Source organism: Anopheles bellator, chromosome 2 (assembly GCF_943735745.2).
Source record: "Anopheles bellator chromosome 2, idAnoBellAS_SP24_06.2, whole genome shotgun sequence".
NCBI classification, from domain to species: domain Eukaryota; kingdom Metazoa; phylum Arthropoda; class Insecta; order Diptera; family Culicidae; genus Anopheles; species Anopheles bellator.
This window is the reverse complement of record NC_071286.1, coordinates 10209564-10233543: the sequence shown is the minus strand read 5'-3', so window position 1 is coordinate 10233543 and position 23980 is coordinate 10209564. Positions and strand designations below refer to the sequence as shown.

General features: G+C 46.7%; 4 protein-coding genes across 5 annotated transcripts in view; 2 read left to right on the top strand and 2 right to left on the bottom strand.

Annotated features, from left to right (window-relative positions):
- LOC131212520 (uncharacterized) overlaps positions 1-762 on the top strand; it is a 1489-nt gene extending 727 nt beyond the window's left edge. The window contains exon 3 of the mRNA XM_058206415.1: positions 757-762. Coding sequence (XP_058062398.1) covers positions 757-762 — 6 coding nt within the window. The remainder of the gene's footprint in view (positions 1-756) is intronic.
- A 2446-nt stretch (positions 763-3208) lies between these two features.
- Positions 3209-4388, top strand: LOC131209225 (uncharacterized). Of its 2 annotated transcripts, none has more exons than XM_058202236.1 (2): positions 3209-3268; positions 3339-4388. In XM_058202236.1, the coding sequence occupies exon 2, from the start codon at positions 3360-3362 to the stop codon at positions 4332-4334; it is 975 nt and encodes a 324-aa protein (XP_058058219.1). In that variant the 5' UTR covers positions 3209-3268; positions 3339-3359; the 3' UTR covers positions 4335-4388. The 2 variants fall into 2 exon arrangements, with proteins under 2 accessions (XP_058058219.1, XP_058058220.1); XM_058202237.1 differs by having other exon boundaries at positions 3263-3275.
- A 2740-nt stretch (positions 4389-7128) lies between these two features.
- Positions 7129-11892, bottom strand: LOC131211938 (glycine receptor subunit alpha-2-like). Its single transcript, XM_058205627.1, has 2 exons — positions 7635-11892; positions 7129-7564 (listed from the first exon to the last, which is right to left on the bottom strand). The coding sequence occupies exons 1-2, from the start codon at positions 7906-7908 to the stop codon at positions 7200-7202; spliced, it is 639 nt and encodes a 212-aa protein (XP_058061610.1). The 5' UTR covers positions 7909-11892; the 3' UTR covers positions 7129-7199.
- Positions 11893-18515: 6623 nt separating this feature from the next.
- Positions 18516-23980, bottom strand: part of LOC131211937 (RNA-binding protein Musashi homolog Rbp6) — a 46864-nt gene continuing 41399 nt past the window's right edge. Inside the window, exons 5-7 of the mRNA XM_058205626.1 lie at positions 23281-23966; positions 22859-23188; positions 18516-18540 (exon numbers count right to left, since the gene is read on the bottom strand). Coding sequence (XP_058061609.1) covers positions 18516-18540; positions 22859-23188; positions 23281-23966 — 1041 coding nt within the window. The remainder of the gene's footprint in view (positions 18541-22858; positions 23189-23280; positions 23967-23980) is intronic.

Genomic DNA, 23980 nt, shown 5'->3' with positions numbered 1-23980 from the left:
GACCGTTTCCAGTCGAACCATTTGGAGCACCTGGCAAGGATTACCTTCAACGCCCTGTATGATGACGTGAACAAAAAAGTGATGACAGATTTGTTGAGGCGAATGGATCAGTTGATTGGCAGTTTTGGAGAGATCCCAACGATTGGCACGGATTTCCCGAAGACTGCCGAAGAATGGATTGGCTCGCCAGAACAACTTCATGAATATGGTGGCTTGCGGGGATACAACATGGTGATGAGTGGCCACTTTGAAGCAGCCTACCTTGACTCTCCGATCAGTTGTTCAGTATTTTAAGAAAGTTCAGTAATGTTCGAACGATCGGCACGGAAGGCCCGAAGGCTGTCGGAGAATGGGTGGACTTTCCGAAAGCGCTGCATGGAAACACAGGAGCGGATTGTCGATAAAGGAAGGTAATTCTAAGTAGCCTTTTCGAAATTCCAAGAAATTTAGTCACCTGAAAGACCTTTTTATCACCATGTCATCGACAGTGATAAAAAATTGCAATAATCCTTATCAAAAGCCCTAACCAAGATAGGTTCCGCAGGGGGCCGAGAGACCCTCGGGTTTGTGCAACATTTGGATGAAGACAACATGTTAGATGCTCGAAGGTGCTCGAGAAAGAAAGCCCCAAAGTTGGTCAGTGATCGGTTTTGATTTTTTTTTTTTTAGGAACGGACTGGGCCGTATTTTTATCGGTTTTGATTGTTGATTTCGAAATTTTCTAGTTCGACAGAACGTTTGCGCTAAACGTTGCAGTGCTAAACTTGTAAGGAAACATTCCAAAGCGTTAAAACATGTCTGGTAGGCGAGAAACCACGGAACGTGTGGCCGATCCTAGTTCGTCTACCTTCAATGAATTGTTGCACGTTGATCAGCATGGCTACGATCATCGAATACACGACGTGCAGAAACACATAGGGCGTCGCCTTAAACGATACTTCAAGTTCGGAGCCATGCTGCAGGCGATCTCCGAGTTAACGGGAATTGAACGAGTTGATCTGGTGAAGGGCGGCAAAAGTCTCTATCAGGATCAAAGTAGCGACCACGGATCCAAATATCATGCGGCGCACGTCATCCGTGTTGGGGCCGTCAGCGTGAAATTGAAAACGGAACATCCTGAACTATACACAAAATTAATCAACTACATCGGCCACACGCAAGTGGTTCCGATGGAAGCGAACCAATGGTCCGGAGTCGGAGGCAAGATCGATCGTTTTCAGTCCGAGAATTTGGAGCTTTTGGCAAAGATCAACTTCAAAGTCAGACAAAATGAGGAGAGTAAAGGTGCATTGAAGGAATTAGTAGCCCGGATGAATGTGTTGATAAGTCGCTTTGGAAATATTCCATTCGTTGGCATGGACTACGCAAAGACTGTCGAGGAATGGATGGGATCTCCAGAGGAGCTTCATGCGTATGCGTCCAAAACTTATTATGAAACTTTAAGTGAGGCCAAAAACCGTGCGCAAAACTAATGACTAAGAAAAGGGGTAGTAATCAACGAGAAACGAACGAATAAAAACGAGTTCACAGACTCTTTATCGAGTTCAACGACCAGCTATGTCCCTCGTGTAAGCATGTTGGTGTGCTTTGGGCAAAACGATACTTTAGGCAAATGTTATCTTGTAGGTGTAGGTCTTAATTTCATAAACAACTTGGCGCCTCCATCGAACACAATTTCGTTGCAATGCATTGGCTCCAACTCCGAAAACTGCGCCTGGGTTAGGATGTGAAGCAAAGTACCAGTCTCTCTCTCTCTCACTTTCTCTATCTCTCTCTCTTCTTCTCTCCCTCTCTCTCTCGCTGGCTCGCTTCGTCAAACGTTCTCTGTCTCGGCCAAACGACCCGAAACAATTCGGTTGCCTGGAGCCGCAATACAACTAGGGGAACAGAGGCGACTGGTAGGTAGCACCAGTTAATTGCATGCAATGTTGCACGCAACACTGTACGTTGCCCCGAAATATTTGGCAAGCAATAATACTGAAATACTGCAAAAAAATTGTTTGAACGTAACATGCAATATTATTACAGAATTTTTTCCATGCAAGATTCGCAACTAAGAACATTGAACGCAACATTATGTACTAGTTTTGGTAAGCAAATCTTGCATACAGACTTGCTGTGTGCAATATCGCATGCAACATTGTACGCAATTTTGTGAACAAGATTTGGAAACCAAATTTTGTGTACAACATTGCATGAAAGTCACCGGTGCTACCTACCTGCGCCCTTAGCTAAATTTCGCAATTATCGGTTTTCGAATTTTCTCGCCTATTTTTTAATTTGCTCATGTTTATTCTACTAAATAATACTCAGTTATCGTTACGCTTGTTACAACCAAATCACTGAAGCTTGGAAAAATGTTAAAAGTAAAGTTACGTTAACCAAGCACACTGGCGCCCATGACCATATCTGCGGTGATATCATTCCCAGTTCCCACTAAGCGCCATGGTGTCTTGAAGCGTTGCTGCCCGTTGATTACGTCATGGTTGCAATCTCGTTTCACTCGACATAAAGCATTGATTAGATAAAGCGAAGAGAGTAGTAGTAATGAAATGTTTGCCTTGTACAATTGTTCGTTTTTATGGGATGTATGTTAACGTTACGTTTCGCTGCGTAGGAAACATTCTTCACCTTCTGCTAGTCTCCCTAGCAAATATATGCATCGAAAATTACAGCAGTGAATTCAATGTATCAATTATATTAAAATGATAAATACTGCGGGAAACGTCGAGTGTAAACATCTTTCACCCGGCGCTCCAATCAACAAGAATGTGCTGCGCTTCCGGCTGTGTTTGGCCGCGCTGAGTTCGTTGGTTGCGCACCGCGAACGATGCGCGGCCAGTTGACTCATACTTCGCTTATTTTTGTTTACTTACTCTCGGTTTTACCCACCATTCCCGGCTTGGCAAGAGAATAGCGCTCACACGGTGTGTTTTCGCCACTGCTGAGCGATCGTGAGATGCTACCACATTCAGAAGTGTTGCTAAAATTGGTATTCCTTTCAGTGCAAGTTTAGCAAAAACCCCTCGTTAAGCGTAAGCAGCGATCGAAAACCTTGCGGTTAAGAAAGGTTCTAAGATTTATTTTTCGTACATTTTTTGTTAAATATCATTCTGCCATTGTACAACTTTGAGCTTCTCACAAAGAATTGCGAGCGGGATCGGCAATCGAAAAGAGCGACTCTCCCTCTAACCGAAGAAATCGCCCGCAACGAACTGGCCACTCTGCCTTCGCGCAGTGTGTAGCGTGTCATCGTTCCGATCGGGTGGTGAGAGGTTTCCAGCTCGCGTTAGATTACTAATCAGTATAAAAACTGTGCTTTCGTTCGCTTCACACAGGCCGGAACCACAAGTGCAGCGATGGAAGACGACGATCGGAGAAAGAAGACACGTCGGGAGGAAAAACCGAAAAAGAAGAGGGTAAAAACGAACCGATTCGAAGATCCCAGCTCGTCCACTTACGAGGAGGCGTTTCATGGCACCGTGGACGAGTACAACCGTCGCAGAAAAGATCCGAAGGCACACATAGAGGATCGGCTTAGGCGCTACCTGAGGTTCGGAGCGATTCTGCAGGCGATCTCGGAGCTAACGGGGATACCACGGCTGGAACTTGTGACCGGTGGTAGAAGTGAAGGCCAAGATCAGCGCAGTGGTCACGGTCCAGACTTCCATGCGGCACACGTCATCCGAGTTGGTCCTGCCAGTGAACGATTGCGGAGCACCAACCCTTACCTGTACACCACTTTGATCGACATAATCGGCCACACCCAGGTGGTGGAAAGGGAGGCGAACGTATGGCACGGCATCGGCGGTGAGATCGATCGGTTTCAGTCGGAAAATTTGGAACTTCTCGCGAGCATTGACTTTAACCGCGAGTATAATAGAACGAATGGAAAGTGGAACATGGAACGGAACCTGGAAAGGCTATTGAAACGGATGGATCTGGTGATCCAAAGTGATGTGTTTCTGGAGTGGGATTTTCCTCGCACAACTGCAGAGTGGATTGGGTCACCGGACTATCTCCACGAATACGCCGCCAGTCATTACAAACGGTTTATGAATGATTATTCGTGTCGAGAGGAAGCTTCTGATGAATCATACCGTTCCGATGAAGACGAATCAAGCGATGAAAACATCGAGGAGCCGGCTCCCTATAGTTCTCCGCGATCATACGTGCATGAAACGCCGCAGGATCATAACCGTAACGCCTCGAGACAAAGCGAAAATCCTGGGACCTCGCGAAAAAGCGAAAACGAGACAAATAGAAACGATCGTGGACCGCCATGCCCTTTTTGTGGTCAGTACCATTCTGTGCAATCGTGCACCATTCTATAGCTACGCAAAGTGTGTCGCCAGGACGCATAAATTACGAGAATAAAGATGCTAGAAAATCACAAACTAATGTTCATTGCTTTTCGACCGACCAGAAGTATGACAGGTTTTGTTTTCATCGTACGTCCCGTAAACACAGAGCCGAATTTATTTTAGCTCCCGGTTATTTGACCGAGCATGATTATTTCGAGACATTCAGAGAGACAACAAGAGAACGTCTAATCTGAGCACAGTCGGTCAATGTTGTCGTTTCATTTCATTTTTATCGGATTGTGACGCGCAAAACAATAATACGTATAAATTAAATTGGAAAAACTTTTCTCGTGTGTTCATGGATGCTACTTCCAATGGGTCGCATGTTATCTTATGATGAACTCACGATGAACTTTCAAATACTGTTAATTAATGTTAATGAATGATTAAAACTTTGAAACTAATTTTGTTCTATCAATTTTAAGCGGAGGTTATAAATTATTAGGGCTTTTTAGTTGCAATACACACTTAGACAAGCGGATTGCTTGCGCCTGCCTAAGTGCCCCGAAGTTGAGTAGAATAATTTTAATTATTAGAATCAAAGTGTCTAGAAAGTAAAATACTGAAGTGCATTTGAAAGTAAGGCAAGTTCATTGTAGCCGAAGTTGGCAAAAGCACTTAGAAATGCTTGATAAGTAAACTCCGTTGAGCTTGGAGAATCTAGCAGAGCCTACATCTAGGCGCATTTAGAATATTCATCCATCCAAACGTAATTCCTCATTCAAAAGTAATTTTTCTGCAATAATTTCGAATACTTCCGATCGAAAATATTGATGCAAAGGAGTATTTGGTACCTGTGCCACATTATTCAAATAGATTTAGATTTTCTTTTTGTGCGTATTGCCATTCAATCAACATCGCGAAATATTTTTTATCCAATTTTTGGTAACTTTTCAAAAAACGTCCGCTTTAGTGTCGTGTTCGCCTTTTGCGGAGCCATCCGATAGCCTTTTCGCTTTTCCATCAATGAATCGGGCGACCTTCAGTCGTCCTTCGGCGACCGGCACCAAATCCGCTGGGCTCGACGAAACAGCTGATTGGAGCCCCGGGTTTTTTTCCCCAATGCCGGCCCGCCCCATACTATTTCCGCTTCCGCGCACGAGCCCTTAGTCGCACCAAAGGACGGGGAAAGGTCAAACTGCCACCGTAAAGACCCAAGCGGTCTCCCGGCCGAATCGAAATTCTTGCCAGACCCACCGGAGTCACAGTCAGTTGTCGAACCAAATTCACTCGCAGCAGTTGCGTGCGCCTTCGTAGCCTCCGTGCCGTGAGGCGTAGTGCATTTGAACCAACCCATCTGGTGTCCGTTTTGGCAAAAAAAACTGTGGCCCCCCCCCCAAAACGAAAAGGTTGTAAACACAGCTAAGCGCAGGTAAACACACCGGTCCGGTCGGCCGTTCCGGAGCACCCGGTGAACCGCTTCTCCATGCATCTCCGCTCGACCAAATTTCTTCGTCTGCGTTGCGGCGTTCGGAACCCTCTGCCTATGCACGTAGACCACTGTGTGTGCATTCTATGGCGGATTCCTTTTTTTTTCTCCCCGCTTTGCGGAACTGATAATCTCCGCGGCCGCGAAAACGGTCCCCACGGGTTTGGCAGCATTTGATAGCGTATCGCACTCGCTCGCGGTTCAGTTTCGCGAACGTCGCCAAATATAATTTATTATCTCCCCTGTGCAGGTCGTCGGTCGTATCGTACGTGCAAAAAAGAGCCCGCTTTCGTCGGACACCTACTGAACAGGTAAGTGAACTAGCCACCAGAACCACGCGGTTTGGGTTGGAATTTATTTGGGAAAATCATCCACAACGCCAGTGGAAAGTGTCAGCGTGCATGTGGGTCGTTTGAATAAACGGTCGAGTAGGGCATATGGCACTACGGCGCCACAGGAGCTTACCACATGATTCGAGTCCATCGTTGCGTGTTACGCAATGGATAATGCGAAAAGCTGGGTTGGGCTGGGTCCGTTTGTTTCGTGTTTGCCGAATTGTTTCACTCGAAGAAATGCAACAAGTGGCCCAAAGCGAAGCCCGTTTGCGTCACACCCACGGGACATCGCCAGCTGTTAGCTGGACGCATGCGAAAGGCACCCAGAGTTGAGGGCAAACAATCAGTTGAGTTTGATAATTTTAGACATTATTGGAAGTACAGTAATTTACATTTAGACTTTTTGATTTTACGAATCGTCTGATTTAAATCGATCCTGAATTGATCAGTGTGCCTAGATATTGATTAACGACTTCAAAAGAGGAGAAAAGACGTAGTTCTGCATTCCATTATTTGGCCGGTGACATGCCACTGAACTAGGTTTCTTGCGCACCACAAAAGCACCATCAAAAACAGGGTAAAATGTCTAATAAATCTGTTTGCACTTCTCTTAGCATCAATTGCAGAATGTCGTTCCGAGTGGTCTCTTCGCCGTTCGTCCGCCGGCTGCTGGACGTGAACAACAGGAAGGTAACCACATGCCATACTTCACGTTTCCCGCGATTGGCCACGCTTTAACGATAACTGGATGTTGTTTCAGCTACTCCAGCAGCGCTCGGCATCGACGCGCGATCCCTACTCCGATCCACGTGGATTTAACTACACCAGTATGAAGAAAAATCCTGCGGTAAGTAGTTACGCGCAACGGTTTCTTTCCACTCTTGACCCAAACGGACAATCCGGACCTCTGTCGGTTCGGTTATACCATGTGAGGAAAAACGGTTTATTCTTATATACGCAACGCTTACAGTTAAATACCGCACCTAATGTCTATGTACGCTACGGTTACGCTATTTTATTGCTGTATGTTTAGTGTGAGTTTTTTTTCCCGAAACCCAGAATGGTGGCCACCTACAGGAAGGTGGTCCAGTAGGTAACGTTCAGGATGAAGAACGAAAAGGGGAAGAAAAAGCGCGAAAATTTGTCGATGCAGAGCGCGGTTTCGCGCCCGTTGCAGAACGTGTCGTACTTGGGCACCTCCGACGAGCGGTGATCCTTGTTGTAGCCGTTCTTGTTGAACTCGATCGCGTCCGACAGGTCCTCGTCCGAGTAGCCCTTCATCACTTTCGTGGCCACCGGACCCATGTAGTTGTTCACGACCGCGAACTCCATCAGCGAGAGAAACACAAACACGGAGCAGGATGACATCCAAACGTCGATTGCTTTCACGTACGAAACCGGTGGCAACGACTGTTGCGATTGCGTGTTTTGCGTGGCTAGAACGGACAGTCGGAAGCGGGTCACGGTCAGTGGTACGGGGTGACCGATTCAGTGCGGGGCACTTACCTAGTGTGAGCAGCGAGGTAACGCCCAGTGTAACGCGGGCTGGAATGGCCTCCGGTTTGATCCAGAAAGATATCCAGGACATGACGACGATCAGGGCCGACGGGATGTAGGTGTGGAAGAGATGGTAGCCCAACCGGCGCCTCAGATTGAACACCACCGCCAGGCAGGTAAAATTGCCAGTTGAGTACTCGATCGTACAGTCCGTCGTGTAGTTGTTGCTAATGTCCAACTGCGGGAGCTCGATCTCCGGGTTCACCACCAGCGGATCGGTCATGTTCCAGATGAACACCAGATCCTGTACCGTGTGCGATACTGGGGCGCGTTTGGGGAGCAACGAAAAGGAAACAGCGTTATTTGGGGTGATTTTCTGTGCATGAGATAAAACTGAGTAAAACAAAAAGTGTGTTAGTATTGTTTCCCCCCTGGAGGATGCTTGGCGATGCTAGTTATCGGGTAGTGTCTGAAATTAAAGTTGGAATCAAAGGAAAAAAAGAAACTCATAATCATTCAACTGTAAATTTAATTATTACCCCCTTCATGCGATAGGCAATAGTTAGGCAACGATCATAAGATCGTTCAGCTTACCAATGCACCCCTCCTGAAGCATACATTACCTATCAACCCATCATATGCTAGGCACTCCATGTAACGCCGAGAACGGCCGAATGGTCAACGAATCGAACAGATACTGAAATCATCATTGGCAATACGCGAACCGGTAGACGAATGTAATAGGTCGAACAGGAAGACACACTCTGGGTACTCGGTACAGCATAAATATTACGGTGCGACTAGTATTACATTGAACCAACTGAAACGGGGGGGGGTTCAAACAATTCAATCTAATTCGAAATTGACACCCGAAACAAACGAGGCTACACGCAAAACACGCAAAGTTATGAAATGCTAGAAACAGAAATCAACACTACATAAGGCACCCCGTAAGAGGTCCCCCATAGACACAAACACTACCCAGAAGAAGGTGGTAACAGCAGCAAGACAGTCGGAGTGCGAATGAGATTGATGGCGTCATACAGCAGGTTCTTACACTAATAATACTTTATTTCAAATTCATTTTGTTCTGCCGACCGGTCGAGCCGGAAGCATCACTACAATGGTTTTGTTGTTCGTTTGCTCTCTCGTTTTTTGTTTGTTTGCTACAATGGTTGGCAACGGTTTACAAATGCATTAAAGCCGTTAATAGGGTAGAAATGCTTGCTTTACAGGACTACTGGGAGAAAGAAAGAAAAAACAAAAGAGGCTCTACTGAAAGTGAGAAAACAACGATGAGCAACAACAGTACGTATGAGAGGCGAAAACAGAGAATCGGATGTTGTATTAGTTGCAAGCCGAGATCAGAACCAACGGGTCACCTAAAGCCGGCTTTTAGATAACGTAATAAGCTGTAACGATAACCTACGTATTAGCAAAGGACGTGTACTTAACGCGCGTCTCTGTTACAATCTAAAAATATGTAAAGTAAGGAAAGTAAAATAATGAACCAATCTAATGCTACGCTACAACATAAAACAGTGACCAGTGTTCATACCATAGTGTTTGGACAGCGTACGAGGACAGGAGGCTACACAGTAAACAAGTATCTGAATTTCACGCGATATACGAGCCGGCGGCCCTGTGGCGGCCTGAAGCTAGAAGCTTTCGTACCCGAACTATGTATACGTGGATTGTACGTTGAGATTGATACATTAAGCGGCCTCCGGTTGCCCTAGTTACCGGCCCACTTTGCGTGCCCCGGTAGGTAATACACAGTTGCTTTGTTTTGCATCCATTTTAGGGTACTTTTTCGCGTCCATTTTAGGGCCGGCCATTTCAGGGTACTTTAAACATTTTCTAACACTAATTAACAACTACTGGGTTTCTACGCGTACCAAATTGCTATCTGAAAGTAGTACTACTACCACTACGGTCTACTAGAGAGAGAGGCTACGTGTTACAGACCATTGCGCATTCGCATTCTACAAAAGGGTGTGTTTCAGCGTTTTGTTGTGTTTGTATGTTTTTTTATGAGTCTCTACGGTACGAATAAGATCCGATTAAAGTACATTTGATGCATTTATTGTTGCTTGCGTTTGATAAGTCTACTAATCGATTAGTTACAATCACACTCGTATTGCTCTACCACTACATAATGGGCTCCGTTATGTGTTTTACAGTGTTTTTTTTGTTGTTGTTGCTATTTATTTTTATGATGTACTACTTTACTTCATAATAGTTAATGCTTATAATCATGCACAGACGCTCACGTACGATCGTAGCTACGATCCTCTGGCCAGTCGTTTGCGGGCAGAGGGTTACGAGAAATATTTGCTTATAAAGTTTATATAAGTATAGTTTTTTTTATTGTTCTTTCAATTGAATGGATTATCTGCGTATTTTTGTTACTACAAAGAGTGTTGCTTTTGAGATTAGTAATGGATACTATCATTTATTGGCATACATCCAAACGGTATCTACTTGTTTCGTTCTCACCCACAACTATCTACCACAATCTATAAAGCTTGATTGATACAAACGTGACACCGCGCGGTTGAAGAGAAAGTTGTAGAAAACAATAGAAACGGGACAAAACGGGTGCTCACCGGAGAAGGTACAGAAAAGTTTCGACTGGACGACACTGCCATTAAATATTGTCACATGAGTTTCCGATGTTTGCCCGAGCATGAAATCATACGATAGAAAAGGGGTCTGCCCGAACATCACGGGGTTATTGCAAAGTGATATGCGTTTCATCTAGGTGGTACCGACTATGGTTCTAGTGATAAATCGTTTACATTTTCTGATAGAGTCTTACGATCGGAACGAAACACGAAATGAAAAACAAACAATCTACACTTCAAGCGTAACTTGCTCATCTTTGACATGCGCCAGTGGCTCTGTTGTGCCTTAACCTCCCACCAACGATCGTACACAGTGCGATTACAAGAATGACAAAACTATGTTACTATGTTCAGCAATGAAACGGAAGGTCGACTGAATAGGAACCGAAAAGGACACACAGAAAATAGGAACGACCAAGGGTCTTAAGCTACGGACCACGGTGATTCGGTGCTTCGTGTATGCGAAAACTCTAAAAAATTACGTTACCAATGGAATCAAACAGATACTCCGATACACGCTAGTGTTTACAGTTTTGTCTACAGGTCCAGATGATTTATTGTATTAGTTATTTGCATCGCAGCGCCATTTTGTTTCCGCAGTTTTGCTTCGTTCAATACATTCGGCGACGCTAGGCGCACTGTTCAAGTGTTCCGCACACAATTGTTCTACGCAACGTAACGTGGCTACAGACGAGCTGACTACTGATGCTCTATATTGCTATTTAAGCACATGGCCCACGGCCTATGATGCTCGTGATGTTCAGGGAACGAAATCAGGGAACTGTGGTGTGTGGTGAATGTGTTTTGTGAAACACGTGTTCAATGGTGGGGGAAGAAACAAATGACTCAACGCAATAGAAAGGAATCCTACATTGAATGTACATTGATGTTTGCTAAACGAATGAGTGACAAACGATAACGACTCCTTAGCCACTCCTTCCTTGGGTGAGATGTGTTATCGAATGATTGACGAACGGTGCGACGAACGATTCGAAACGTATTTGCGTAACGGAAACGGAAGTACAGTACTATATAGTGATACGAAACGTTAAGGAACTACCGACGAGAGCAATCGAAACAACGGATTTACTGCTGTTTCGACAACGAAACCCCGCCGCCCCCCCTGCCGGGTTGCAACATTTTACGTGATAGATTATCAAATTGAGCAAACTGTTTAACACGCGAAAATTACCACACTACTACGCTGGAAAATAAGTTGCGAAGCCAAACGATACATCACTGCCCGAGGTGCGTACACCGGGGGCACTGCTAAGTTACTGTCTAATGTACATCAACCTATTAGGTGTTTGCAAAGTACGGTCAAACATTGAGTGAGCTTTTAATTTTTTTACACATTAGCTTTGTAAGGTAATATAAGATAGAATACGGTGACGAAGTAGTTAAAGTAATCGTAACTAATCAATACACGAGTTATGCTGGTAAGAAATAGAAGAAAAGTCTACCACTTTTCGTAAGATCATGATATATATAGTATGCCCAAGGTGTATATACGTTTCATACGAGCGTGTTGGTGTGTATGTGTTTGTGTACGGTCTACAGTAGTAACGGCGATTGCCTACTCTATTTGTCTACGATCTACGATCATTTTACCTTTTTTTTGCGTTTTCATTACTGCAACAGACATAAATTGTTTACTTTGTCAATACGTGAAATGTGCGCAATGGCGTTTTAGTTCCTTCCAGGGGTGCCTTCGCCAGAACACATGTTTCTTTATTCTTCTCGCAACGATTATGTATCGGTTACTAGGCTACTACGATTAGCGAATGGGTAGTGAATGGGATGTTGTTTAACCATGCGGTGGTCGGTTTCTGGTTCTCTGGTCAGTCCATTCGGTCCAATCCCTGTCTGGAGATTGGACCGCGCCCAACCGCTGTGTCAAACTAGAATTTAGTCAAACCGTCTACTCGCAGCAACGTCACAATTGGGCATTTTTTTTTTATTAAACCGCAACTATCCTTCGCACGATGATTTACAATTGTATCGGATCTGGTTTTCTGGACAAGGATACGCAAACGTGACCACAATGTTGGACCAGCCAACAGAGCACCGTGGGAAAACCTCGTGATTTCCTCGCCCTCGCCCAGTGGTCGGGATCGTTCAAGTTGTTTTGCAGCACAAGTCGGCAATATCTCAGTCTGAGCCTCCGCCATCGGCTCGGCCGAAGGACGACAGTAAATCCCGTTCCGTTTCGTTCCGTGTTCGTGTTTAAGAGTGTCTCAAACTACGCGCTAACCACAACCCCAAGGCTACATGTCGAACCTCAACAACAACCTTAACAACAGCACACACAACAATCATAAACTACACCGTACGGTTTTCGGTTACGTATACAAAAGCTGCCGCGTACTCTACACGCATCCAATGCTATGGGGACACAGCTAGCGAGCCGCAAGCCTCAAGTCTGCGTTGCGTCGCGTCCCGTATGGAGTGTTGAGTGTTGTGCATGGGTTTTTACACGCTACTACTCGCTACTAGCACTATTGTTTGTGTCGTATGTACAAGTGGGGAGCTGAGTCGTCTACTAGTCGCACTACTTAGTCTACCATCGGTACGTCACAAGTACAATCACTATTAAAAGCACTGCCTAGCGTACCGTTCCTGTTCGTTCCATTACCTGTTGTCTACCGCCAGTCTCTAGCAGAGCCACTTGGGAGCAGGGCAGAGCCAAATCGGGGGCCACGATTCGGGTCACATGGCTTTTCCGGAATGCATCCCATGCAGCTTCGCAGGAGTAACGAACTACCGCCGCAAACCGACAACCTCCCGGGATCATGGTTCGGGTGGGAGAAGGTTCAACACGCCATGGTCAGGGTTTGCCCCGGGTTGGATCGTTTTTGTTTGAAGATTTTCACGTTTCCTTTCATTTTATTTCAATCACTTTACCATTCTCGCACCGTATGTGCCATCTTTGTTCGTCCACTACTCAACGTCTTCGCGATGTTGTGGAATTTTAAACCAGGCTCAGGTGTTGAATGGTTTTTGTTCAGTTTTGTTTCTCAGTTTGTCAGCCGCTCTCGTATTGTCGCCACTGTCCCGTAATGCGGATAGTGACGAAAGAGTGGTAGCTAGCGGGGGCTAGACGGTTGGAACAGTGATCACATCGTCGACACTAGTTTGCTGATAATAATCATGATAATAATAATGAGTGTAATAATAATAGTTATCATATCGTAATCATATAATTAACGTTATTGCTTTTCCGTTTTCTCTTGGTTTCTGTTTTCTTTAACTTCCTTCGTTTATAGCTCACTTATTTACTTAAGTTGCTTGTTTGTGTGTTTGCGTGTGTGAGCACTTCAATCTTCTTCCAGCAACGATGCTGCCCGTCTTTAGTTTGTCTTTCTGCTCGTCTTCGTCTTTTATTAAAACGCGTGCCATACTTCGTGCGTCTCGGCACCAGCGTGCAGGGGTGCGGACTTATCGAGTTACAGTTTTTCAATTTCGTGTGTCTTTTCGCCTCTTGCTGAATATCGTTCGCTTGCTCGTCTTTGGGAGCCCCTTTTCCAGACAGTTGTTTCAGTTTTAAGAGTTTTCTTTTATCGTTAAATTTAACTTTTTACATGGGTTTTTCCGGTTTGTTTTTCTCAAATAAAAATAGTATTGTCTGTTTAGTGGTAGTTTCTCTGTGCGGCTCCCAGCATTAGGTGTATTCGTTCGTTCAGTTTCAATTTTCGCCCACCCTTCGGCACACTGCGTAAGGGCGCCCCTTGTGGGACTGTGGGGTGTAGCCGCACCCGTCCACCACTTTATTGCTCCAAAAGAACTGCCGCTACAGATGATCGAGATCTAGCGTCCGCGGATGCCTTGGATTTAGCAAAATATTCGGGAATGATATTGCTTTTGGTAATTTTCACGAGCACCAAAGCGTATTTACTTAAGTCTCCCCCCCCTTTTTAGCTGTATCTGATGCGATACGCGTGAGTATACCGTCAAGTCGAGTCGAGTACCTTGTTTGATGTTGAATCGACCCACGGTTGATTGCTTGTAAGAATACATTTTACATTCGTAACTCTCGCACTCTCTCTCTCTCTCTTTTTCGTGGTTTTTGTATGCTTTTGAATCCCTTTTCGGAGACGCGGAAGATTTGAGACACATATTGAGTATGTGGGGGAGAGCGTTACCTTTCTGTAGTGTAATAAAATTCATTGATTTAGGTATAAATCCTAAAAATATAAATACTAGTATGTATATATATATAGTCATATATATTTATATATGAAAGCGTCATGTTGTCTTTTTCTATTATTAAATCCTTCTTTTCATGAGACGTACTAATATTGAGGAAAAGGGAACATTTTCCGACACCGACAGACACTGAAGCGTTTATACCACGCAGCCTGGAGCTCTGACCCGCAAGATGTGTTGTTTTCTATTTTCCCAATCGTTAGTGTGAAAAGAGTGATCGCTCGTGTGTAAGATTTGTCTGATATTTTCTTCCAATTGTTTGTCGTTCGTTTTGCTGCTGCTTCCTTACGGGTTTTTTTTTGTCCTCGACTACAGCAGGGGGATGTTCAAAGCGAAGTGAATATAAAAAGCCAACAGTTATTGGTCTTTGCAGTTGCATTGTTTTGTTTGTTTCTTTGTCACAAGCATAGCCCGTAAGGGTACCAGGTTCAAGATAATTCCCCCGCTACGAATCACCGCGTCGTGGTGGATTGCTTAAAACTATCACTCCTTCGACGATCCTGTATCGATAGATAGCTCACTTTTTCGGTTTGGTACATGGTGTATGTGTTTGTGTGCGGATCACGACGACCCATCATGCTTCTGGGCCGCCCGTAGAGCACGCAGTAGAAATGAAACACACGTTCCTTACGCCTAGCCAATGTCGAATAGTAACATTTACATCATTTACTTCCCACGAAAGGCGTAAGCTTTTGCGAAGACCTTTTCCCTCACTAGCCCGAGCGCGCTGATTTGCTTATTATCTACAACTGACTTTAAAATGGATCAAAACCTAAGATTCAATATTCGATGGGATTATTCAGTGTGAGTGTATGTGAGTGTGCGGTCGAGCGACTTCGTGTCTGCCTTTCTTTGAACTTTATCGCACGATCGCGCGGCCCTTTCATTGCAATCCACTGCTACTGCTACTCCAATCACTAACGATCGTCCGCCGTCGATCGTGAGGTCCCTTTGGTGATCCTCCGGGTGCACTCGCGACAACGGTCCATCATCAGCAGGCACGGCAGCAGTTGCTGAAGCTTTCTGTCTCCTGTCTTATGCGATGAAGATTTTCGACAACCCGTCCCACAGGGCGCGCCCGTCTTTCGCTTGGTCCACGGAATTTTATCATCGAAAATTAACATTGACCCACCCCGTCGTGCTTTGTTCGCTCTGGTTCGCACCCCTCACCACGGGTTCGGGTGGTAGATCGAGTATTGCTTCGACTCGGTTCGAGCAGGAAGAGGTTGACCGGGTTTGTCCGGGCCAGTCGCGGCTGAGGTAGGATGAAATTCGTACTGAAATTCTTCACTACACACAGTGTGCTTCACGCTTCCGGTTTGGGTTTGTACATTTGTGTAGCAACAATGGCGAAGAAAACATAAAATACACCCCACCCTGATCACGACCAAGGCCAAGGGGTAGTGGTGATCGTAACGTGCTTCACGGCACACGTCACCGTTCTAGGTAGCTCCTCTCGTACTCTAGCTCGATACATCTCACTCTCAAGATTGTTGTCACTTAGAGATATAAATTTGCAGCTCGTATTTTCTCTACGCCTGTTCCCGTATCCCGATCAGCAGAGTTGTCTTCTCTTGTCCTTGGTAGTCCGTCCGGTTGTGTGCCTTTTGCCCTGATCGCACCTCTTTCCTAGTATAAATATATGTATGTATATGGAAGAACGTTGGTTTCCTTACTTAGCTTAGAATATTCATGACACATGTTGCATGTTTGCAACTCTGGTTTTGGTATTTATCTTCTTTGCACCCTGACCTGCTCGAAATGCGCTAACTCTCTACGAAACGATATGTCTGTATTTTGTCTTCTTATGTAAGTTCGGTTTACTAATGTTTAGCATTTGCACAAGTTACCTTTTTTTTTGCCTTATCGGTTCAACATTTACAATATACACAGTTTAGCATTTATACCTTTTTCATACGTTCCTTCCCTGACCTAGAGGAGAACGAAGCGCTTGCTTTTTCCACGCCGCTCTCTAACCAAGGTACACTTTCCGGAATCCGGATGCTTTGCCGAATAGAACGGTGTGTTTGTGATTTTTTTGTTTTGGGAGGAAGGAACAAAAGATGTTTATTAAATGAAACACAACTCTAGCAACAATGTTTTGCGTTTGTTTTGCTCATTACTGCATCACTGTTTGGTTTTGACTACAGAATATCTACTCATACTCATTCCGCCTAAAGAAGTGATAGTAATAGGACAAGACAAAAGGCAGGACAGAAAGGATCATCGATCGAAGAATAGCTACGCACTACTACCGGGAGCCCCAGTAAGGGCCACTAATCAAACGCATCGGATAGATTTGATCGAACACTGACAGCTTCGGACGTGACACGGAGAGAAAAGTACGAGCCGCTAAGTAACACGTGGTATTAACAAAACAACTGCAAAGTTACACGAAATTTGTAAACCAAAAAACATACTGACGCTACTTTACGTTAAAGTTTAGAAAAACGATACAACCGTAAGATTGTGTTCGCTAGGCTAGAGTGGCTAGTAGTAACATTTAGCAAAACGGGAGTTTTGGCATGCCTTAACTTAAGGTGTGTAAAATCGGGTTACGTCCGACGTGAAATGAACCATCAGCATCGTGAATCTTACAGGAACGCCACAAACGTACAAACTTATACCTCTAAGCCAGTCTTGAGCAACCGCCCTTATTCGTGATACGGCATTCGGGGAGAATCTGGAGCCAGATGGTTCAAGTACCGAGCAGTAAGGAGGAGTGGTGTGATAACAGAGTTCCGTGAACCGTTCCGGCACCGAGGCGAATCCGAACTGCCAAACGTTGTTCGCCATTGTGGACAAAGACAGAAAACTTCAACAATCAGTACCACCGAGACCGAAGGCAACACTATTAAGCGGTGTTTTGTGATAGCTTTCGATACGCAAGAGGACCACCAACATCATGCTTCAGCGATGAAAAACTGAAGAAAGGAGAAAAGCACGATCGAAGCACGTTCCTGCTGGAAGTGAGCGTTACGTAAACCAGGGTGAGCGACAATACTGACAACAATTCACATTTAAATACTTAAAATGAAACAAAACAAACAGAACTGAACATCGGTGCAGGAAACCTCGGATAAGAGGCCAAAGAAAGCAACACCTGCCTTGCTAACTACTGGAGAGAGAGATTGGGTGTGAGCATTGTTTTTACTTTGCGTAAGAAACCCAACCCTCTGCCCTTGGTGAGGTCTCGCGGGCTGGCGGCGGTAAAGTGCACATTACCACGGATCTGATGGATCGCGGTCGAACGGCGTGTCCGAGAGAGCTGCTGCAGGCAACGAAACGTGACTGACACATTTAGCTCGTCTAAGAATAGCGGCCCATATGGCTTTCGGTGGCGGTGAGAAGACCCGTCCCGTCCGTCCGAACAAAACACCGCACGGCACGGCCAACCGTTCGGAGGCCCCGGTTGGATTCCGCCTTTTGATTGATGGATCGTAATGCTCGGTCCGCTGCCAAAAAATTCAAGGATTCACTTAAAACCCCAGTCGCGAAACGGTGTACTAATTGACAGGACAGGGTCCCGTCCGGACACCGAAAGAAACACCGAACCACACAGCGCCGCTGTCGGCCCGGTACACACTACAATGTGTTGCGTTGGAAGCAGTTTGCTGCCAAATCCAGTTCCCTATTCCCCGCACGGGAATCACGGTGTAACCGGAGTAAAACTTATCCAACTTAAGGCTACGGAAGTTAGTGCTAAATTAAAACAGTCTCATCGGGTATCTCGTGTGTCGTAAGTAGCGTGAGTGAGTTGCCTCATGGGGTCAATCTTCCGTTCTCCGGCGGCGGGGACGATCACAACCACCGGGTGTGGTCTCTAGGAACACGATTGTAGCCTAAACTTGTCTCGCGCGAGTCTCTATCACAACAGAACCGCGTGCGAGGACCAGAAGGTGGTCGCCCGAATGGTCGGACGAATGCTAAGAATACAGCTACCAGCGACATCGGGTGGAGTCACGTGCTGCGGCTATCGGATGCTGGCGCTGTGGAAGAAAGCTTGGTGGCCACTGCGACCGCCACCGAACTGCCTTGAAAGGCGAATGCACAGGACTCAACAGTGACTGTCTGGGTACAATCTAGAAGGAACGAAAATAAAAGAGAAACGAAACGATAAACGTGACGGCAACTAAAAAGAAATGAAAAGGAAAAGGCGCAGTAAAGATCCCAACAAAGAAAAGGAGTACAAAATTGATGATCCTTTAAACTCAACGTTGATCAACGTACACGTCATCGAATGGCTTGGAATCAATATCGTCAACCCAACCTCCAGCGCCGGATGAGCTATTTACCGGCGAAGCAATATCTGCGTCTATCGACCTGACGACAACCAGGCGGGGGGTGGTACTATTGCCTATTTCAGACCGGAGGTCTTAATATAGACCAAAGAAAGCAACGGAAATAGACTGGCCGTTTCCGTTACAATGTGAGTAAAATGCAACACAATACGGGGGCGGCGGCAGACAAACTCCATCGTTATCTGCCATCATTACGACTGTTGAGTGAGAGAGAACCAGGAGACAGTCGCGCCGAACCCCAGCATAACTCCGACGGTGAAGGTAGACGGCGCATAAATTATGCAAAAATCACCGGGTGACAGTTGTGCTGCCTCTCGTGCGTATCACTCGACAGTGCAGTGCAAGGACACCGCGCGGCGGTTCGATCCGGTCACCAGAGAGGTTGCGAGAGCGACGCCTCGTTCGCGGCGAACCCACCTCGCTGCTGATCGTCGAGACCCCACCATCTATAAATACAATAAATAGATGAGTTATGAAGTCACACACCGGGGCGCCGCCCTTTACCACGCGATCATTGATGACTTGGAGCGGTCCTGGGGGTGGCGCGAAGAGTGGCAGAATGACCGACCCGATCGCCAGAGGCCCTCCTTAAAATAGACTTCCCCCCAGGCCGACTCCTGACAACGCGTGACGGCCACCCCTCAATCACTTATGAATGGTTTAAATGTCAGAGTGTAATAAGTTTCGGGGCCGCGTTGGCAGCCTCCCCAGCGATCCGCGTTATGCAACCGACGTGTGGAATGCATCGACCTCTCATCATCGGCAGACGATCGACTAAAATAAACAGTTTTCCGAAAACACACAGCCAACGGACACTCGCTAAAATGGACACTGCCTTTGGATCGCTCCCGTTTGGCCGCCCGAAACGGACGAGTGACAACATATTAGTCACCGGACTAGAATACATACAGCGGAACGAGTCGCGGAAGCTTCGCTCAGCCAGCTGAGTCATGTCGAGTGGATAGTGGATTTCTATTATTGAGCTACCTTTATCCGCTACCATTCTTCGAGCCGTTCCTTACCCTAATGCCTACACCACCAGAACGATCGAGAGACAATCGACAGTGATAACAACGAAAGGGATGCGCGCCCGGGCGACGAGACGCTATCACAGCACAATCGTATACAAACGTAACATACAAACGGCCAACAACAAAACAGATCGAAGAACACACACAGTACAGAAGAAGTACAGAGGACACAACAGAACAGAGAGAGAGAGAGAAAGGAAGCGCAAACAAGTGTTGGTACAAAGAAATGGTTGTTGATGGGCGGGTTATGGGTTGGTTTTCGTAAAAATAGTAATATTTATTAGTTGCCATTCGTGCTTTTACAACGAACAATCAATAGTGGATAAAAGATAATGGTAATAGTAATAATAATAATAATAATAGTAATAATATGATTCATAAGTACAGATCGGCTATCAAAGCGCGCGCGCTGTGCGAGCCAAGCGTTGTTGTTATAATGTTATGATGTTGCTTTTGTCAAGTGTGGGGTGTTGTGTTGTGGTGGCCACGACACGACACGACACACACTTGATGCGACTAAACACTAAAGCATATTACACTAAAAATATATGTATATAGAGTAGAGCATTACTAATATAAATAGCGAATGAAGTAGAAAATGAAATGAATAGAGTAAATTAATACAGTTACAAAAACGTATGCATCCGTTCAAACTAATGATACCATTTATAATACTAGTAGTGAGAGGACCTCGAATTAGTGTCGATCGCGTTACGCCCTTGCAGCCCTTATCGTTGGTGTTGATGCGTGAGTGTTCGTCGCGCATTTGCCGACACAAGCATACGCAAGCCAACGGAAGCTGGTGTGGCTCGATTGGGTTAGAGAAGAAGATCGTAATCGCTCACCCGGTTAACGATCGTGTTCACTTTTCGCGGTATGAAAGCTATTACCAAAGAGAAGACACGTTGCCAGTACAACACACGGGTAAATGGGGCGCGAGAGCGAAACTACTTACGGAGATACGCGAGTTCAAAATGTTCAAAATAAGGTTCCATAAATCTATTAAAGGAGTGAATAAAAACACCAAACTGTCCTCCAATCACTCACAATCTAGCATCTGTCGCCCTAGTACGCTACGCTGCCGATATCCGATAACCGGGAACACCGCTACACTAAATAGACTGCATACAGCTAAACATAAACACTACCTTCTGTGCGCGCCCGATAAGCGTCAGCAGGAGGACCTAATTAAAAACCGTAAGATACCTACACGAATCGAAACATTCCACAAACACGAAACACCCGCATGAATGAGCGCGCATAAGAAGCTCTCTCCCTTGGGGGGGTGCAATATGTTGGAATGTATAATTTTCTTCTCCATAAAAACGCGTGGATTCGCCTCGCGTACGCGCCTTTAAAAAACACGCGACACATGCCTCTACAAATAGGTTGTTGATTCATTTGTTTTCTTGTTTCTTTTTCCACACTGTAAAACCAGTTGTTTAGTGCAACACAGTCTGTACATGAACTAATTGCTAATGAGCGCAAATCAGAGAAAGAGAGAGAGAGAAGAAAGAAAACCCTTAAATGCGTTCGCGAGCGAGCTCGACCGAAAAAGCTAAGTATCGATTCCGTCGATCGATTCTGTGCTCCGACCGGACCGGAGCCTATCTCTCTCTCTCTATTGCTTCGTTTTTCTCTCTCTTTGCTTTCCTACGTTTAATTCACAACAGAACACAGGATACACTCTAGATAAGTAGATGTTGTGCCCCGCGAAGTGCGGCGCCTAGTGCCTAAGAAGAAGTCGATCGTAGCCCAAAGTGTAACGCGCGATCGCTCGAAAGCGGCTTACACTACTAATAAACTCTCGTTCTCTCTCTCTCGCTCTAGGTGGTACTAATAATAATTATGAGTGGAGGGGTTAGAAATCGTAACAGGAGTGTATTGGCGTTGAAGAAGAAAGTGACGAATGAAGGTAAAACACACATGTACACAACAACACCGGCATTAAGAGAAGGGTGCAAAGCGCGTATGCGGGCGTATGGCTTTCGCAAAAGCAAACATGAGGAAGGATGAAAAGCAAAACCAAGGAGATCACAATTACACTCGCTCCCACACGCTCCGACCGAGTGCGAATAGTTTCGGCTCTGTTTCGCCAGCGGGCGAGCCAAAACCGCTGCTAAGCCCCTAACGCAGCGCTTCCCGTTCCTCTGATAATGAGCTCCTTTTTTCCTGCTTTCGTTTCGTCTTCTTGTCGTTTGTACCCTCGGATGATATGCGCATCCCGTCCGTGGTTGTTGTTTCGCACTCCCAAACCAGACAGACAGACAGACAGTCAGTCGCCCGTCGCCCTTCGATCGAAAGATTGATTTAAAATGTACCGTACTTCATCACTTCATCAACAAACTCTGGCACTTTCTGTCGCGCGCTCTGCCCCTCCCGTGTTCCGCGTTCTCCGCCAGCTCTCTGGCCCACATACACAACCGTTCTCGCACACGTGCCCCGTTGATCGCGTCCTTTCACGCGGTTTTCCCTTCAATGATCTTCATTTTCCGATCACGATCCGTGCACTCTCTCTCGCTCTCTCTCTCTGCGTCTCTGCATAGCCTAGGCACCTTGGCCTTTCTACTTCGTGCGGTGCTGCTGGCGGCGGCGACGGCCGCGTGTGGAGAGTAGTGGATAGTTTCCGTTCGCTTAGTGGTTTTTTGTTTCCAATTTACAGGGTATAGATATATATGTATATATATATATATATATATATGTATGTACTTCTCTCTTATGTACTTAGCAGAGTTAGCTTTTCACACATTTGATATTGGTTTGTCTTCTCACTTAACGTGTATGTGTGTGGGTATTTGTATTGCGCGTGTATGTGTTTCGGTGTAGTTTTCCCTCGTCTTGAGTTTTCCACGGCCGGGAGTTCCTTTGGACTAGCGCGGGTAAGGGTGGTGTTGGTGGTGATGGTTGCTGCGGGTGGGTGGTAGCGGGTTTGGTGGGTGGTGGAAGAGTGCAGATCAGTAGGAGGCAGACGCGTGTATGTGTGTTTTGTGGGAGGGTTCGGTGTGGCGGAGAGACAGACAGACAGACCATGGGGAGGGAGGAGAGCTCTAGACGAAATTTATACATACATTCCCATGCCGTACAGCGAGCCCCAGTCGACGCCCTGGAAGCTCGTCATGTCGACATTGGCCAAACTGTAGCCCTGATAGGGGTTGGTCAGCCCGGCGGCTGCCATCTGGGCGGCGGCGGCCGCCTGCTGGCTCGTCTGCTGCGGGGCGGCCTGCGTGCCGACCGTCGCGCCCGCCACCGACGTCGGGTGCGGGACCTGCTGCTGCTGCGCCTGGGCCTGGGCCTGGGCCTGCGCGGCAGCGGCCTGGTTGACGGCCGACATCGGGTTGGCGGCGGCCGCGGCATTGGCGGCTGCGGCGGCGGCCGATGGAATGGGATATGGCGAGTACCTGCGCGTGGGAGAGAGACAGACAAACAACAGCGGGTTCCGCGGTTAGTAGTGCGCGCGTCTCCAGGAGCTCAGTTTTCCCCGCGGACCTACCTAAAGCTGTGCAGCGTCGGTGGATATGTAGCAAAGACTTTGCCGAATCCGTTTTGTACTTGCATGGCGGCGGCGGCGGCCGCCTGAGCGGCCTGAGCCTGAGCCTGCACCATCAGCGGATTGGTGGCGGCCGCCAGTGGGTTCACCAGGCCCGACGCGTTGCCGCCGGCGTGTGCCGCCCCGACGAGGCGGGCCGCGGCGGCCGAAGTTGGGCCGGCCGCCGCCGACATCGGCACGCCCAGGTTGCCGAGAATGATGCGCTTCTGGAGCAGCTGCTGGGCGGTCGGGGCGACCGCCTCCTTCGGTTGGGCCTTCTTGCACTCCACCTTCTTGTTCTTGATCGTGTGGAAGTGGATCTCGCACACCCGGTCGACGACGTCCTCGTTCTCGAACGTCACGAACCCGAAGCCCCGGTGGCGCTTGGTCTGCTGGTCCATCAGCATCACCGTTTCCTCCACCTTGCCGAACTGGCTGAAGTACGCCTTCACCTCCTCGGCCGACGTGTCCTGGCTGACGCCGCCGACGAAGATCTTCTTCGTCTTGTTCGACTGCGTCTTCGGTCGGTTCTTGGGTGTGGCGTGCTTCGGGTCGATCTTCTTACCGTCCAGCGTGTGGATCGGCACCTGGAGCACCTTGTCCACGCTGTTCGGTTCCTGGAATGTGATGAACCCAAAGCCTCTGCTTCGCTGTGAAGAAAACC

Bases quoted from the DNA above. Each gene is read 5' to 3' on its own strand.
- LOC131209225 (XM_058202236.1), top strand. From the start codon at position 3,360: ATGGAAGACGACGATCGGAGAAAGAAGACACGTCGGGAGGAAAAACCG.
- LOC131211938 (XM_058205627.1), bottom strand. From the start codon at position 7,908: ATGACCGATCCGCTGGTGGTGAACCCGGAGATCGAGCTCCCGCAGTTG. The intron at 7,565-7,634 runs GTAAGTGCCCCG...TGTCCGTTCTAG, and splicing joins TACCTCGCTGCTCACACTAG to CCACGCAAAACACGCAATCG.